The sequence below is a fragment of the Podarcis cretensis genome (assembly GCF_951804945.1).
Source record: "Podarcis cretensis genome assembly, chromosome: 11".
Lineage (NCBI taxonomy): Eukaryota > Metazoa > Chordata > Lepidosauria > Squamata > Lacertidae > Podarcis > Podarcis cretensis.
In genome coordinates, this window is record NC_137180.1 from 1,559,538 (window position 1) to 1,577,737 (window position 18,200).

At 43.4% G+C, this 18,200-nt stretch overlaps 1 protein-coding gene across 7 annotated transcripts in view; it reads left to right on the top strand.

Moving 5' to 3' along the window:
* Positions 1 to 18,200, top strand: part of MAMDC2 (MAM domain containing 2) — an 81,267-nt gene that overhangs the window by 19,194 nt on the left and 43,873 nt on the right. For 6 of the 7 annotated variants that reach the window (XM_079996088.1, XM_079996089.1, XM_079996087.1 and 3 more), the window contains 3 exons: positions 5,848 to 6,119; positions 7,297 to 7,381; positions 8,655 to 8,792. In XM_079996088.1, coding sequence (XP_079852214.1) covers positions 5,848 to 6,119; positions 7,297 to 7,381; positions 8,655 to 8,792 — 495 coding nt within the window. The remainder of the gene's footprint in view (positions 1 to 5,847; positions 6,120 to 7,296; positions 7,382 to 8,654; positions 8,793 to 18,200) is intronic. The other variant, XM_079996085.1, reaches the window with a different exon arrangement.

Below are 18,200 nucleotides of genomic sequence, written 5' to 3' on the forward strand. Positions count from 1 at the left end.
CTTTTTTGTTAGCATCCAGATCTTTCTGATGCTTCATGAAAACTTGAGTATTGGATTTTGAAAACACCAAGGTTAGCTTTAAAAAAAAAGGGGGGGGGAGAATGTGTGCCATACATGTTCTATTGTGTGTGTGCCTTTTTAAAAAGCAACAGCAGTATGACCTAATAGTTTTGAAATAGCTGCTTTGTCCATATTGTATTGAGCTCATTGAAGCAACCTTCAAGGTATTAATTACAAAGCTGGCTCATTTTATTTAACCATTGTTTGTTGAAAACAATAGGTAAAGGTATCCCTGCCCGTACGGGCCAGTCGTGTCCGACTCTAGGGTTGTGCGCCCATCTCACTCAAGAGGCCGGGGGCCAGCGCTGTCCAGAGACACTTCTGGGTCACGTGACCAGCGTGACGAAGCTGCTCTGGCGAACCGGCACCAGCGCAGCACACGGAAACGCCGTTTACCTTCCTGCTATAAAGCGGTACCTATTTATCTACTTGCACTTAGGGGTGCTTTCGAACTGCTAGGTGGGCAGGAGCTGGGACCGAAAGACGGGAGCTCACCCCGCCGCGGGGATTCGAACCGCCGACCATGCGATCGGCAAGCCCTAGGCACTGAGGTTTTACCCACAGCGCCACCCGCATCCCCTGTTGAAAACAATAGTTACCCCATTTATGCATACCGAATAATCATTAGATCAGAATTCAAAATGACATTAAAAGATTAGAGAACTGGGCCCAAGCTAACAAAATGAATTTCAATAGAGAGAAATGTCAGGTTCTGCACTTAGGCAGGAAGAACCAGATGCACAAGTATAAGATGGAGGACACCTGGCTTACTAGAAGTACATGTGAAAAGGATCTAGGGGTCCGTGGACCACAAGCTTTTCATGAGTCATCAATGTGATGCAGCAGCAAAAAAAGCTAATGCTATTCTAGGCTGCATCAACAGAAGTCTAGCATCCAGATTAAAGGAAGTAATACTCCCACTTTATTCTGCCTTGGTCAGACCACACCTGGAATACTGTGTCCAGTTCTGGGCACCGCAATTTAAGAAGAATGTTGAGAAGCTGGAACGTGTGCAGAGGAGGGCAACCAAGATGATCAAGGGTATGAAAATCAAGCCTAATAAGAAATGGTGGAAGAAGTTGGGTATGCTTAGCCTGGAAAAGAGAAGAAGAAGAAGAAGAAGAAGAAGAAGAAGAAGAGGAGGAGGAGGAGTTTGCATTTGATATCCCGCCTTTCACTCCCCTTCAGGAGTCTCAAAGCGGCTCACATTCTCCTTTTCCTTCCTCCCCCACAACAAACACCCTGTGAGGTGAGTGGGGCTGAGAGACTTCACAGAAGTGTGACTGGCCCAAGGTCACCCAGCAGCTGCAGGTGGAGGAGTGGAGACTCGAACCCGGTTCCCCAGATTACAAGACTACCGCTCTTAACCACTACACCACACTGGCTCTCCCAGAGGAGACATGATAACCATCTTCCACTATCTCAAAGGCTATCACATGGAAGATGGAACAAGCTTGTTTGCTCCTGCTCTGGAGTGTAGCATTCAAGTCATTGGCTTCAAGTTACAAGAAATGAGATTCTGACTAAACATCAGCAACAATTTTCTGAGAGTAAGAGCTGTTTGACAGAGAAATGAACTCCCTCAAGGGGTTGAAAACTCTCCTTCCTTGGAGGTTTTTAAGCAGAGGTTGGATGGCTATCTGTCATGGATCCTTTGGGTTTCTTCCAGCTCTACAATTCTATGATCGACTTATGGAGACTTGTTCATAGTTCAGTATTTTGTGCAAACACAGCCATTAAGTTTCATCATATTGAGAATGCATCATGTAGGGAAAGTTTTTTGGAAAAATTGCTAACAATATAATAAAATTGTAAGGTGGCTGTCAGGTTGTAGTTCCCATGGCCACCAAGAGGCAGCCATGGCAACCCTAGTGTGATGACAGCCCAGCAGGCAGGTGAGCAAGCGGTATGGGTGGCAGGAGGCCAGGGTGAGGGGGAGGTGCTCAAAGAGCAGATTGGCAAAGCACTGATCATGGTTACAGTGGTGTTTAAAGGAGACTAGGATGAGTTTCAGAAAGCAGCGTCATGAGCTGGCAGGACAGTGGGGAGGAGGAAGAGGGTCCTGGCGAGGGGTGCTGCCGTGACTGGGACACACCAGAACAAGCTGGGGATGGATAAGGAGAGGTTGCAGGCAGGTGTATTTGTGGCATCAGAAGGCAAAAGTACACAAAAGCTTCCACAATCACATAATAAGAAATGCAATTTTTAAAGTCTTGGAGAAATAAAAGGATTTGTTAGAACAAAAAACACCATGGTGGCTTTCCCCACTGGAAGCAATTATCTGTGAAAAAAATAAATATGAAATTTAACTGGGCAACATATACAGTGGTACCTCGGGTTAAGAACTTAATTTGTTCCGGAGGTCCGTTCTTAACCTGAAAGTGTTCTTAACCTGAAGCACCACTTTAGCTAATGGGGCCTCCTGCTGCCGCCGCGCCGCCAGAGCACGATTTCTCTTCTCATCCTGAAGCAAAGTTCTCAAACCAAGGTACTATTTCTGGGTTAGCGGAGTCTGTAACCTGAAGCGTATGTAACCCGAGGTACCACTGTAGAGAGAGCTGTTAACGGAGACAGATTACCAATTAAAATTGAAGGATTTTCAAGAAGTAAAAGGAAAGTTTACAGATTGGTTACAGTATTTCCAGTTAAATTAAATATTTAAAAGTGATAAAAAGAAATGATTTACTTATGAAATTTCAAATTTTCAGAGAGAAATAATTGAAAGTGGTACTAAATTACTATTAAAAATGTATAACTTGCTGTTAGAATGGGAAGCTAAGGATGAAGAGGTCAAGTGTGTTATGATAAAGTGGGCAAAAGATGTAGGACATAATATTCAGATAACAGATTGGGAAAGACTGTGGAAGAATGATCTAAAATTTATGTATCTTACTTAAAGAGAATTATATGAAAATGATCTATAGGTGGTATTTAACACCGGTTCAATTGGTAAAAATGTATAAAACAAGAGAAAATAAGTGTTGGAAATGTAAAGAAATAGAAGGTAAGTTTCATGTGTGGTGGCAATGTAAGGTTATTAAAAATACTGGGAAATAATATATAATGAATTGAAAAAAATGTTAATAATAACCTTTGTTAAAAAACCAGAAGCTTTTTTATTACAGGAATGGTTCTACCTAAAGAATATAAGAATTTGTTTATGTATGCAACAATGGCCGCCTAGATATTGCTAGCCCAACAGAAGAAGAAGTCTCCACTAAGGAAGATTGGCAAATTAAGTTAATGGAGTATGCTGAAATGGCTAAATTAACTGGGAAACTTAGAAATCAAGATGATAACAAATATTTAAAAAATGGGAAATGTTTATTGTATATTTACAAAAGCAATGTATGCAAGTTAATTCTTTAGCAGGATTTTTTAAAAAACACTTGTCATATTATAGATAATGTACAAAAACTGGAAGTATTCAGAGATAAAGATTTTATTGATATACGTGAATGAAAATATTATAAAGGAACCAAGGGAGGGGGTGGAGAAAATTCAGGGGATTCAAGTAATCCCATACAGCGGATTCAATATGGATTGTATATATAGTTGTTTAAAATGTTTTATTTTATGCTTTTTTTCTTTCTAAAAAGTAATGTTTTTGTGAAAATTAGTAATGTTATACAAAAAGAGAGCGAGAGAAGGAGAGGTTGGTGAAGAAAGTACTGATGGGGCGAGGGAGGATGGTGATGGGATCAGGGCCAGGGCACAAGACCCACCCAGCAGCACCCAGAGCCAGAGGGAGCTCATCAGCAAGGGTGGGGCTGTTAGCTGAACAACATTTAGCAAATCCACTTAACTCTGTGATGCACAATAATTACTTAGCTTTTGTAGCTCTCCACTTTTATCTCTCAGTCTTTAGGTTAATAAATATGAAAGAGTAAAGGGAACTGCATGCAGTGACAAAATTGCTTTACAGAGCTAACATAACTGCAGTGCAGAGACTTCATCTGCATTTCTGGTTTGCCAGACAGATGATATAGCTTGGTTCTGATTAAATGTCACATTCAGTTGAGAACAAACACATTCTTGCTGTATTTTGAGAAGGGGAACAACAAATTCTATAGCGGCATTGACATTTAGATAGGAGACCCCAGAGGACACAATTTTAAACAAATGGCTGTTTGAGACAGAGAAAATGCTATGCTGCTTAGAATGAACAAACCATTTAAACCCTGAGGGTGCCACTTAAGATATAATTCTGACTGTGGTGCTGTTGTGAATGTACCAAAAATGTAAAATGTCATGGTTTGCATCTACAGAAAAGCTTTCTCATATGTTTAAAGCCAAAATTCTAACCTACAATTGCAGTATGGATTTCGAAGCATATGCTACTTTGATAATAATATGTTGATCTTGGGTAAAAGCAAGATTATTTTGGAATACTTTGTTTTAATTTGAATGTTAACTGATTACTGCAAGCAGAAATCAATCAGAATTACCTTTTAAAATTCTATTTAGGAATTAAAATACAGTATCTCTTGGCATTTGTTTTTACCTTTTAGGCCCTAACCAGATTTCATACTCTTCACTTCACTCTGAGGAAATAAAATTCAATTGATTTTAAATGGAGATTATATACCTAAGTTAAGTGTGCCTGCAGTTATCAACTTCCTTGGACGTGTGTTTAATAAAGCTATGGGAATAAAGACTGATGGAAGTGTTTCAGTCCTTATGTGGAGGCTGCCAATGAAAAAGGTTTCCGTGTAATGGCGCAGCCACAGGATTGGGACCAAAACATGGTTTGTAGCAACACTGGGGAAGCTTTCCCTCCACCAGCCCAATAGTGTGGAGAGGGCTGCACTTTCAGATGTATTTTGAGATTGATCAAACTGAAATCTGGGGTTAGAATGATCGTGTGGATTCCTGGATGCTTTGTTTTCCTTTGGCTCTCTGATTCAGGCCTGGAGGGAAGCTCTTCAACTTCACTGCTAGCTGGCAACTGTCCCGAGAGAGCCTCTGGGCAGCAAAGGACAGAGCATGCTGTTCTTTGGGATAGGACGTCCACTCTCCACAGCGACACAGTGCCCTAGTTGTGTTGGAAAGAGAGCACATTGTGTGAAGAAATCATTACAGATTTATAGTTTTATCTATCAGGTGACATGATGCCAGCCTCCCTTTGGTCTTGAACTGCTTCAGCTGTTACTCATGCAGTGCAGACTTGGGCCTATTTACCGACAAGCAAGTTCTAGTAACCTCAGTGGAGCTCACAGCTTTGAAGCATGCTTAGTATAGTCATAAACATGTACATGTTCCCCTAGATTGTTTATAAATCTGCACAAATTGCTGGGAAATTACTATTATTATTATTATTATTATTATTATTATTAATTTATATCCCGCCCATTTGGCTGCGTTTTTCCCAACGCTCTGGGTGGCTTCCAACACATAAAACCATAGTAAAAGATCAAACATTAAATACTTCCCTATACAGGGCTGCCTTCAGATGTCTTCTAAAAATTGTATCGTTATCTCCTTGACATTTGGTGGGAGGGCATTTCGCAGGGCGGGGGCCACTGCTGAGAAGCCCCTTGCCTGGTTCCCTGTAACTTTACTTCTTGCAGTGAAAGAAATGCAGGAGGCCTTCAGAACTGGACCTCAAATACATATTTGTGTTCTATGCTGAGTGATACTTTTATGCTGAGTGATACTTTTTACACTTTAGTGTTTGTGTGTCTTTTTTTTTTTTAGGGATGGGGAATTCAGCATATTTTCTAATTTAATTATGGATGTCGCACATAGTTTCTCTGTTACAACTGAATTTTGTTTCTGCATTTCTAGGTCATTATATTTCTGTGGACACCTCACAGGGAACAAATGGTGACACAGCTGTACTCCTCAGTCCTGACCTATATAGCGAAGAGTGGAGCTGTCTTAGACTGATATACCAGATTGCAGCATCTTCAGAGTTACCAGTAGATCCTACTGCCTTAAACCTGTACCTAAGGGTGGAAGGTGAAAGTTTTGACCATTTGCTTTGGACAACCACTGAGCGCTCCGAGAGCTGGCTCATAGCTAGTCTAGATATACGAAACAGTACAGACAAATACAAAGTAAGTATAACATTTGTATGCTTGAATATAGTCTACATGCATTGAACAGATATGGGGGTGGGGAGGCTGTGCCCTCAAGGCAGCAGTAGAGCTGTGGGGATTTCCTGCAGAGGTTGTAGTTGACCTGTGTGTGTGAGGGAAGTGGCAAATGCTACCCTGTGTAAGAGAGGGGTCTGCTGTCTCTCTTGTGCATTCATTGTATCCCAATGAACACCTGAAAAGAGCTACAGGAATTGTATTACTACTGCTGCTGCTGCTGCTGCTACTATTTTATATTTTCTGAGGAAGACAACTGTTGCAGGAGCTACCAAGGTAATCATATTGGAAAAATCAAAGCTTTTTTGTTGGAATACAAACAGGATTCCTTCCCATTTTGACCTCTGACCAGCGGCAGAGCGCATGCTACCACTACCCAGGGGTGGGCATGCAGGGCACGGAGGGGCACGGAGCTCGCTCGCTGTGCTTCCGGACCAAGACCTGGGAGTGGAGCTGTGGGCAGGAGCAAGAGAGCTGCCTCGGCAGCATCCTCGCCGAGGATGGGGTGGCAAAGTTGCCACCGACTTTCCTTTTCTCTGCCCTGGTGGCCCTGGGCCATCGCGCAAGGAAGCTGTCTCCATGGTTCCTTTGTGCGCCAGAGCCAGGCTCTGGTGAGGCAGCTTGTTGTAGGGGTGCCTGGGTGTGCCCCCTCAAAAACATGTTCCCGGGGCCACGGCCCCCTGTCAGCCCCCCCCCCCGTGCTACACCACTGTGACTGACTTCATTTATACGCAAAATGAGATTGTGAAAATGCAGATTTTCAGAGTTTATTTTGTTGCCAAAATCAAATCTTAAATTAAATAGGGCTATGTATGGTATGTCAGTGTGTGAAATCATGAGCAATTATTTCTCTCTTTCATATACATGTAATCTCTGAACAGATATTCAGGGACTGTACTAGGTGAAGGTGTTAGGCATTGCCCTTTGTTAATAATAATTAATAATAATTTTATTATTTATACTCCGCCCATCTGGTTGGGTTTCCCCAGCCACTCTAGACTGTTCTTCAATAGAGTCTTGCAAGGAAAAGAGTCATTGTAGAGTCTTAATTCCAAAACTGAGATCTCTGCTGCTTCCTTAATTTTAATAAATGTTATGAAAAATATTAGCACTAAATTCCTGTTTTTGTCTTATTTTGTAGATTGTTCTAGAAGGCATCTTGGGAAGAGATATTTTTGCCAGCATAGCAATTTTTGAAATTAAGATAACTACTGGCTACTGTATAGGTAGGTGACTCTTGTAATAATCGGCCCTAGTTAAAATGAAAATTTGGTGTTTGTCTGTGAAACTGGGACCATTAACTCACATTGGTATAACATTAACATATTCCTTCAGATTGTTTTTGTAGCAATTTATTATTATTTTTTAAATCCAGAACAAAGTCAAAGTATTGTAACTAACATTTTATTTATCTTAAACTGAACAACAGCCTAATTACTCTCATCTGTCTAGGGAATGTTGCACCAGTGCAAAGTTGCTACAGCAAAATATCTGGGATGTAACATTTACTGCAGAGCAACTTCACGGTGTTGTCATGCAACAAATGAGGATGCAAAATATTTATGGCAGTGGCAAAAAACTTAATAGAGAGAGACGAAATGATTCACATGTGTCTGTAGTTGCTTGGGAGGTCTGGTGATGTTATTGTGGGGGTATCGAACTGCAACAGAACAGAGGGGGGGCTCCTTCTCAGAGGTCACTTTTATCACATATTTATCAATTGAGATAAGCCGTCAAGTTTGGAGGCACTGATCTAATTTACTAGAAAAGCAGATTTGGAGATGAGTTTTACTTTTGCCATTTTGTCTTGCTGAGAATCTTGAACCATGGGCAGAGCTTGTCTGAGGCCCTTGATGGGACTCTTGTTAGAACAAAGTTATAAACTCAAACTAAAAAGCAGCTGGTCCCTGGTGGGGGCCCCTGGCCTCTGAGACCTGGAGCAAGGGTACCCGGCTACCTTTCCATCCCCTGCTGACATGGGCCTGCATGTGGGATTTGGGAAATTTGGTTTCATATCCCAAATCTGCCTCTGATTCCCTGTGTGGTTTGAACCTCAGGGAGCCCTTTGTAATAGTGAGGCATTGTACAAAACTGTTAAATACTTTGTTTTGAAAGCAAAATAATAAACACCAAAGTGTATGGAAATGTGAATGTATAGATTTGCTTCCAGCCATTGCTGCTATTAAGTGAAAATTGGCTATCAATGGTGCATTTGAATTTTTCAAACAACAACTCCTGTAGCACTGGAAAGAAAGAAACCAGCCACATATTGACAGTTTGGTTGAAAGTTTAATGAGTGGGTGATGATGGTAACAGGTGGGAGGAGAGTATGGCTCAACATTTGTATATCTTTGTGAATAAAATAAGAAACATACTTAAAAAAAAATTATTAAAGGACTGTGCTGGTTATCGCTAATGCACCAGATGTTTAGGGATATTGTGCAATGAACGGTTGTGCACCATGCTCTCAGAGTTTCATTGTATGCTTTGCAACTGCAGAATGTAATTTTGAAGAAAACCATCTGTGTGGTTTTATGAATCGCTGGAACCCCAATGTAAACTGGTTTGTTGGTGGAGGAAATGTTGGAAATTCACAATCCATCCTTCCAAGAGATCACACTCTTGATGATGAGTTTGGTAAGCAAGAAAGATCATTTGCTTGTTCACTGGAAAAGTGTTTTCATTTCTTGTTTCATCTATATGAGGGTCCTTGTTCTCATGGGAATATAAGAGCACAATTGATTTTTTAAAAATAGCATACAGCTTTAGAAAGTACACTGGAAGAAAGAGGGAAGGGAGGAGAATATGCAAACTAAATAAGTTAATGGCATTTCTTATATAAAGAGGGCATTCCTCTTTCTGGGGAAAACATCTGTTAACAGTTTTTCATGAAAGTCTGCTCCCTAAAATACTTACATATATGACATACATTAGTGCAACTCTGCTCTTGACTATTTTCCAAGTAAATTGTGACCTACATCTTCACTAAATGTTTTCAGGCTTGTTTTTTTTCAAGGGCTGATAGGTTTTTAATTGTATTCCCATTGAATAAATTCAGATACAGTGACTTATCTAGGCATTTTTCCAAAAACAATTTCTCTGGAATGTTGTCAACTGTGCATATAGTCCAGACTAATTATTAATTAGCACTGCTAATTAATTAGAACTTTGCTAATTCTAGATTCTCCTGTTTTTTAAGGAAGCTGAGGCTTTGTAGTAGAGCACAGGAAGCCAGTCTGTTACCCTTCAGATGTTGTTGGACCACAGTCCCCAGCAGGCCCAGTCAGCATGGCCAGTGGTCAGGGATGACGGGAGTCATAGTCCAACAACACCTGGAGATGTTGGCAGAAGGTCCTAGGTTCAACCCCAGCATCTTCAAGTATAATTGGAAGAGGCCCTGGAGACCCACTGCCAATTCCTATGCTGACCAAAGATGTGAATCCATTTGTACCTTGGTCATTACTTGTTACTATGAAGAAACTCTATTCCATGAACCACACCATTGAGAAAGTGTTAACTGTAACATACTGTGTAAAGAAACATGAACAGAAAGAATATGTAAACCTGTTCTTCATTTCTGTGGAGACTGGCTTTTCTGGGCCATAGTATTGAATAACCACGCAAACTCTCTGGGGCAGGTTGGATCTTCTGCTTTTAGGCACTACAGACACAACTAAGAGATGCCTCAGGATGTCCTCTTGGTTTTAATGTATCATGTGGGATTTACTGTTGTTAGTTGTAAGTTGCTTTGAGTTGCCCTGAGCACATTTAATAAATAATAATTCAATAAATAATAAATAAAAATCCAAAAGCAGAAGTTGCCCTTTACTTTCAGTGAGATGTAGATACAGATTTTTATTGGGATGCATATTCCCATTCTGAAAGGCAAATTAGACATAATGTTAAATGCATTTGCATTTAATGTACACCATCTGCGCTGTGTGATAATTATTGTTATCATACCTGGTAGGGACAGGAAATTTAACCCCTTTCCTGCTGAAGTCCTGACCATCATTGTTCCCAGAAACTGCTATTTGCATTGGGATTAAATGGGTCCACACAAACAGAACCACAATACAATGGTACCTCTGGTTGCGAACACCTCTGGTTGCGCACACTGTGGGTTATGAGCGCCGGTAACCCGGAAGTAGCCGCTCCAGATTGCAAACTTTGTCCTGGGATGCGAGCAGAAATCTCACGCCAGAGGCGCACACGCAGCAGGAGGCGCACTTTCACTAATGGCACCTCGGGTTAAGAGTGGTTTCCAGTTACGAATGGACCTCTGGAATGGATTCGGTTGTAACCAGAGGTACAACTGTATTCACTTGGAATTTTAATCTGTTGGATTACTGGCCATCCTTAATATATAAAATGTACAGCAATTTATATCTAGGCATTGGCTTTGAAAACACATTGAAATACTTATGTTGATTTCAGCAGAAGTTATTTAGATATAAAAGATTGGATCCAGCCTTGAATTGTGTCCCTTGAAAACATTTGGGCAAGTTAGTCATCTCTTACACTTTAAACTGGATTTTTAAATCATTTTGTGTGCTACAGAAAGAAAAAATATGAGGTGAATATAGACTAATAGCACAATCCTAACTTTGTCTACTCACACATAGGGCCTACTGAACTCAATTAGCGCTTTGTTATTAAGCCCATGGCCTTGTTGAACAAAGTTCCCTAAAACTAACTTCCCAACTAAATCCAACTCATAGTGTTGTGTGTATGTACTGGATGGCTCCACTTAATGGATCCAAATGGTTTCCAGAGAGTGGTAGGGGATGTTTAATCCCACCTTGATAGCCTTTCAGCTGATTCCCTGGTGGCCCGCTGGAATGTGGAGTTAACTAGGTCTATTGACTGTTTTGCTCCGAAGCGCCTTCTCTGATTGCATACAACCCGGACAGCTCCGTGGTTTTCCCCAAGGCTGAGGGTGATGAAACAATCGCTGAGACAACTAGAGCACCGGTAGTGGAAAACTCATTTTGAATCAGACCGGACACAAAGTTAGAGCTCAACATCGAGCCTATCAAGTGGCGATAGCAATGATGAATAAGAGGACCTTATTTACCGCCTGTATTGCATCTGCAGAAAATAGCAACAGGAGACTTTTTCAGGTAATTTGCAATCTAACGGAACTACCTTTGCCATCGGGACCCAGTAAGTTTTTTGCCCCAAGTTTTTTGCAGATAAAGTTGCTCAGATTTGGGAAGAAGTAGACAGAGTCCTGTTTAGTCAAGTAGCATGGGATCAAAGGCTAGGGCTAGGGACAAAGGTGAGAGCTATTTCCTAGTTCTGCTGGATCTCTCAGCGGCCTTAGATACCATTGACCATGACATCCTTCTGGACCATCTAGAGGGGCTGGTAGCTGGGGGCACTGTTATACAGTGGTTCCACTCCTTCCTCCTGGGTCGTGTCCAGAAAGTGGTATTGGAGGATGAGTGTTCAGACCCCTGGGCTCTCACTTGTGACCCCACAAGCCTCAGAGTTCCGTCCTCTTGCCTCATGCCTTTTAACATCTATATAAAGCCGCTGGTGGAGATCAGGGGGTTTGATACCCAGCTCAACCTCTCTTCTAAATAAGAACCAGTGAAGGTGGTGAAGGTCCTGCTTGAGTGTCTGGAGGCGGTTGGAGGATGGATGGTGGCTAACAGATTGAGGTTGAATCCTGACAAGACAGAAGTACTGTTTTGGGGGGACGGGGTGGGCAGGTGTGGGGGACTCCCTGGGGTAACTGTGCCCCTGAAGGACCAAGTGTGCAGCCTGGGAGTCATTTTGGACTCACAGCTGTCCATGGAGGCTCAGGTCAATTCTGTGTCCAGGGCAGCTGTCTACCAGCTCCATCTGGTCCACAGGCTGAGACCCTCCCTGCCCGCAGACTGTCTTGCCAGAGTGGTGCATGCTGTAGTTACCTCCCGCTTAGACTACTGCAATGCTCTCTATGTGGGACTAACTTTGAAGGTGACCCGGAAACTACAACTAATCCAGAATGCGGCAGCTAGACTGGTGACTGGGAGCGGCTGCCGAGACCACATAACACCAGTCCTGAAACACCTACATTGGTTTCCAATTCAAAGTGTTGGTTCTGACCTTGAAATCCCTAAACGGCCTCAAAGACCCAGTATACCTGAAGGAGCGTCTCCACCCCCATCGTTCAGCCCTGACACTGAGATCCAGTTCCGAGGGCCTCATTGTGAGAAGTGAGGTCACAGGGAACCAGGCAGAGGACCTTCTCGGTGGCGGCGCCTGCCCTGTGGAATGCCCTCCCATCAAATGTCAAGGAAATAAACAACTACCTGACTTTTAGAAGACATCTGAAGGCAGCTCTGTTTAGGGATGTTTTTAATGTTTGATGTTTTATTGTATTTTTTAATATTTTGTTGTACGCCGCCCAGAGTGGCTGGGGAACCCAACCAGATGGGCAGAGTATAAATAAATTATTATTATTATTATTATTATTATTATTACACGTACATACACATTTGCTATCTAGGAAAGCAGTCTAAATGTCTGCGAGATGAAACTCTTTCAAATCTAGGCTTACTCATGAAGCTCCCTTCATGTGCCCTAAGGGTAAAATAAAACAAATTGCCACCACTCTGAGTCTTTGCAATAAAGCCTGAAACACATCAAAATAAATAGTGAAAGAAGAATATTCTTCCTTTTCTTTTACTAAAAGATAAACATTTTAAATTGAAGCAACTTGACCAGAAGTAGAATTTCTGGCCTCTTTAAACATTCAGAGAATTGTATTTATTGATTTGCCTTTATAAGAAGAATTTGCCACCTTCTGCCATGCTGAGAAGAAAATAGAATATATTTTTGGTTACAAATAATGCATCTACTAAATAAACAGAGCAGTGTTGAGATGCCGGCATTGCAGGGAGTTGGACTAGATGACCCTCGGGATCCCTCCCTCCTCTATTATTCTGGCATGTTGTAGCCCTAAGAAGAAATACATTCACAAAAAAGAAAGTGAGGGCCATGTCATCTTTTCTCCTACAAAAGTTTATATTGCCTGTGAAGTTTGTTTCCTCTGTTTCACAATCTAGGGATGAGACGGCAAATTAGAGGCTTCTTCAGAGATGTTAAACCACAAAGTATTATATTTGTTCACTGGAAAGACTGAGTGCAGCAGATGCATTTTGCTCTAAAACTAGAGCAGATGTCAACTCCAGAGGCTACTTTTGCTCATTCAGCAAATTCTGCTTTTTTCATGTGATCTTTTGATGACAAAAGGGAGTTCCACAGCTACGTTTGCAGAACTTTATTTGGCAGAGGCAAATAATATATGCAACCTTATGTTAGGATGATTCTTTCTGCATTTTTCTTTTCCTGCATAGTTGAGATATACCCTGAACAAACAAAAAAAAAACTTGATTTTTTTTAAAAAAATTAACAAGTAATGACGACTGAATTTTAAATTTTAAGGTTTTTTATGTTTTTCATATAATTGTTTGTATTGTTTTATTGTTCTATTGTGTGTTTTTTGTTTGTTTTTTAAAGGTTTTGTTTTGTTCTTAAGGGGAGGGGTCAGGGCTGCCGGGGAGTGGGTCCCAGCCAACAAAATGGCTGGGGCAGGTTACACATGGGGGGGGGGGATGCACTGAGACAACCAATCTCAGTGATCATGGGTAGGAGGAGGAGTTACGCTGAGACCAGACTATCCCTGCCTCCGGGTCTGGTCCTGACCGGACGGTTACTAGAATCAGCAAGGGATACCCACATGACCTGAAGGTGCTGCTGTGCAATGCCAGGTCAATGATTCATAAGACAACTGCCATCCATGACTTGATCATGGATGGAGGACTTGACTTGGCATGTGTGACAGAGACTTGGTTGGATGAAGCAGATGGGCCTGTCGTTGCCGCTGCTTGTCCACCAGTTTTCTCTTACGCACAGCAACCCAGGCCTTGTGGGCGGGGAGGGGGGTTGCAGTGATTTTTAGGAAGTCATTAGTTTGCACCAGGCGTTCTATTGGGAAGACCCAGTTCTCTGAGTGCATGTTCTGGAAGCTGGGCAATAGGGGCAGTACAGGATTCCTTCTGGTGTACTGACCTCCCCGCTGCACCAAGGATTTCCTGCCCGAGCTGCTTCAGGTTGTGGCAGATGTTCTCCTGGAGACACCTAGTTTGGTTGTCCTAGGGGATTTTAACATCCATGCCGACACGACCTTACAAGGGGCCCCTCGGGATTTCGTGGAAAGCATGGCCTCCATGGGGCTGTCCCTGAATAATTTTGGCCCAACTCATAGCCGCGGACATGCCTTAGACCTGGTGTTTACCTCCATGGATGTTGGTGATCTGACATTAAGTAAAAGCGAAATGAAAGAAGTGCCATGGTCAGATCACTTCCTGGTGCAACTGGACTTCTCTGCGACCCATCCCCTCTGCAGGGAGGTGGGACCAATTCGGATGGTCCGCCCCCGCCACTTAATGGATCCAAATGGTTTCCAGAGAGTGGTAGGGGATGCTTTATCCCATGTTGATGGCCTTTCAGCTGATTCCCTGGTGGCCCGCTGGAATGTGGAGTTAACCAGGGCTATTGACTGTCTGGCTTTGAAGCGCCCTCTCCGATTGCATGGACCCCGGACAGCTCCGTGGTTTTCCACGGATCAGAGGGCAATGAAACAGTTGCTGAGACAGCTAGAGCGCCTGTGGTGGATAACTCATTCTGAAGCTGACTGGACACGGGTTAGAACTCAACGTCGAGCCTACCAAGTGGCGGTAGTGACAGCAAAGAAGACTTTCTTTGCCGCCTCTATTGCATATGCAGAAAACAGAAGCAGGGGACTTTTTCAGGTGATTCGCAATTTAGCGGAACCACCTGCTATATCGGGGCCCAGTACGGGCCACATGATCTCCTGCAATGATTTTGCAAAGTTTTTTGCAGATAAAGTCGCTCAGATTCGGGAAGAGGTAGACTCCACCGTGGGAGCAGGGCCGGGGCCGGGAGAGTGCTAGAGTTCTGTCTAGTCAGGTTGAGTGGGCTCAATTCCAATCTGTGGATGTGGACAGGCTGCTTGGACAAGTGAAACCAACCACCTGTCTCCTTGATCCTTGCCCATCCTGGCTTATAAAAGCTTCTCTCTGTGAGGGAGCCTTCCCAGACCCGCTGAAAGAGGCGGTTATTAAACCGCTTCTTAAAAAAAATATCTTTAGACCCAGCCAATATGGCCAACTATCACCCAGTCCCAAATCTTCCATTCTTGGGCAAGGTGATTGAGTGGGTGGTTGCTGAACAACTCATAGAATCATAGAGTTGGAAGAGACCACAAGGGCCATTGAGTCCAACCCCCTGCCAAGCAGGAAACACCATCAGAGCACTACTGACATATAGTTGTCAAGCCTCTGCTTAAAGACCTCCAAAGGAGACTCCACCACACTCCTTGGCAGCAAATTCCACTGTCAAACAGCTCTTACTGTCAGGAAGTTCTTGTAAGTAAGTTCTCTTACTGTACTGTCAGGCACGCCTGGAGGATGCGGACCATTTGGATCCCTTCCAGTCGGGATTTAGGCCTCATCATGGGACTGAAACTGCTTTGGTTGCACTGGTCGATGATCTCTGGCGGGCAACGGACAAAGGTGAAAGCTGTTTCCTAGTTCTGCTGGATCTCTCTGTGGCCTTTGATACCATTGACCACAACAATCAACTGGAGCAGGGGTAGGCAACCTAAGGCCTGGGGGCCAGATGTGCCCCAATTGCCTTCTCAATCCAGCCTGTGGACGGTCCAGGAATCAGCGTGTTTTTACATGAGTAGAATGTGTTCTTTTATTTAAAATGCATCTCTGGGTTATTTGTGGGGCATAGGAATTCGTTCTTTTTTCTTCTTCTTTTTCAAAATATAGTCCAGCCCACCACATGGTCTGAGGGACAGGGGACTGGCCCATGGCTGAAAAAGGTTGCTGACCCCTGGTCTAGAGGGGCTGGGAGCTGGGGGCACTGTTATACAGTGGTTCTGCTCCTTCATTCCGGGCCGTGTCCAGAAAGTGGTGTTCAGACCCCTGGGTTCTCACTTGTGGGGTGCCTCAGGGTTCTGTCCTCTCCCCCATGCTTTTTAACATCTTTATGAAGCCTCTGGGAGAGATCATCAGGGGGTTTGGGCTGGGTGTCCATCAATATGTGGATGATACCCAGCTCTACCTCTCTTTTAAATCAGAACCAGTGAAGGCGGTGAAGGTCCTGTGTGAGTGTCTGGAGGCAGTTGGAAGATGGATAGCAGCAAACAGATTGAGGTTGAATCCTGACAAGACAGATGTACTGTTTTGGGGGGACGGGGCAGGCAGGTGTGAAGGACTCCCTGGTTCTGAATGGCGTAATCATGCCCCTGAAGGACCAGGTGCGCAGCCTGGGAGTCATTTTGGGCTCCCAGCTGTCCATGGAGGCGCAGGTCAATTCTGTGTCCAGGGCAGCTGTTTATCAGCTCCATCTGGTATGCAGGTGAGACCCTACCTGTCTGTGGACTGTCTTGCCAGAGTGGTGCATGCTCTAGTTATCTCTCACTTGGACTACTGCAATGCGCTCCATGTGGGGCTACCTTTAAAGGTGACCCAGAAACTACAAGTAATCCAGAATGCGGCAGCTAGACTGGTGACTGGGAGCGGCCGCCGAGACCACATAAAGATTAAAAAAAGAACTTTTATGGGGGAAATAGTGCAATGTAGTGATAATCTTATAGAAATCTTATAGAAAGAGAACCATTGTTTTACCTCAAGCAAAGAAATAATGCATTTTCCAGGGATTTTTGACATTTATTTCAGCACTGATTATAGAATTGATGAAGCGCCACAGGCTAGGAGGAGGTGTTTTATTATCATAAACTTCTTCCAGACTCCAAGCCAGCACTCAAGGGTACGCAGTCCTGGCACCTTTTTGTTGTTGCTGTTGTTAAAATGCGTGGCACTTACTTAGGGTTGCTATATCTTAAAGAGCAAAAAAGAGGACAGCCCAAGCTGGGAAAGAGAGGCCCAGAGCCACCAGACCTGTAGCCGCTTTCTTTGGCTGGGGCTGTCAGTGGCTGCAGTGTGCAGAGCAGCCCGAGCCAAAGAAATCCAGAAATAAACAACAAATTTAATCTCCCCCAACACCCAGACATTTCCTTTAAAATTTTAAAATCCCCTGGATGGGCATGTTGGCCCCCCAAGAGGGGACATGTCCGGGATTTCCCAGACATATGGCAACTCTAGCACTGCTCCAAGGCAGTGCTAGAGTTGAAGAGTGCTTGAAGTGCTGCTTGAAGAGCAGGAAACATTAAATGCTCGATGATGCTGAAAGATGAAAGGAATGATTTACAGAGCTGGCTCATAAGTAACAGTAGCCTAACTACTGTTGTCTATGTTCTGGTAACCTCAAGGTTAGATTACTGCAATGTGTTATACGTAGGGCTACCTCTGAAGACAGTTTGGAAACTTCAGCTGGTGCAGAACTCAGCAGCTCACTGGGACAAGACCATTTGAACGTATTGCAACAATCCTGGTCCAACTGCACTGGCTGTCGATTAGTTTCTGGGCCCAATTCAAAGTGCTGGTTTTGACCTCTAAAGCCTTAAATGGCTCAGGACCACAATACTTCAAGGACCGCCTGTCTCCATAAGAACCTACCTGGACCCCGAGATCATCTTCCGAGGCCCTCCTTTGTGTGCCTCCCCCTTGAGAGGTGCAGAGGGTGGCAACTCGAGAATGGGCCTTCTCTGCAGTGGCTCCCCCTCTGTGGAATGCTCTCCCCTAGGAAGTTCACCTGGCGCCTTCACTATACACCTTTAGGCGCCGGGCAGAAACGTTCCTTTTTAACCAGGCCTTGGGTTGACCTGATCAACATCCCCATACCCTTTTAAAATGTGCTTCTTTTGGAGGAGGGTGGTATTATTGGGTAATTGCTTTTATTTTTATTTTATATACTGTGATCCTTTTATGTGAACTGCCCTGAAACCTTCAAATATAGGGCAGTATGTAAATTCAATAAATAATAATAATGACTGCATTTTAAAGACACGTGGAATTATTTGATGTTCTATCAACACACGGTAATATAGCATAGTTC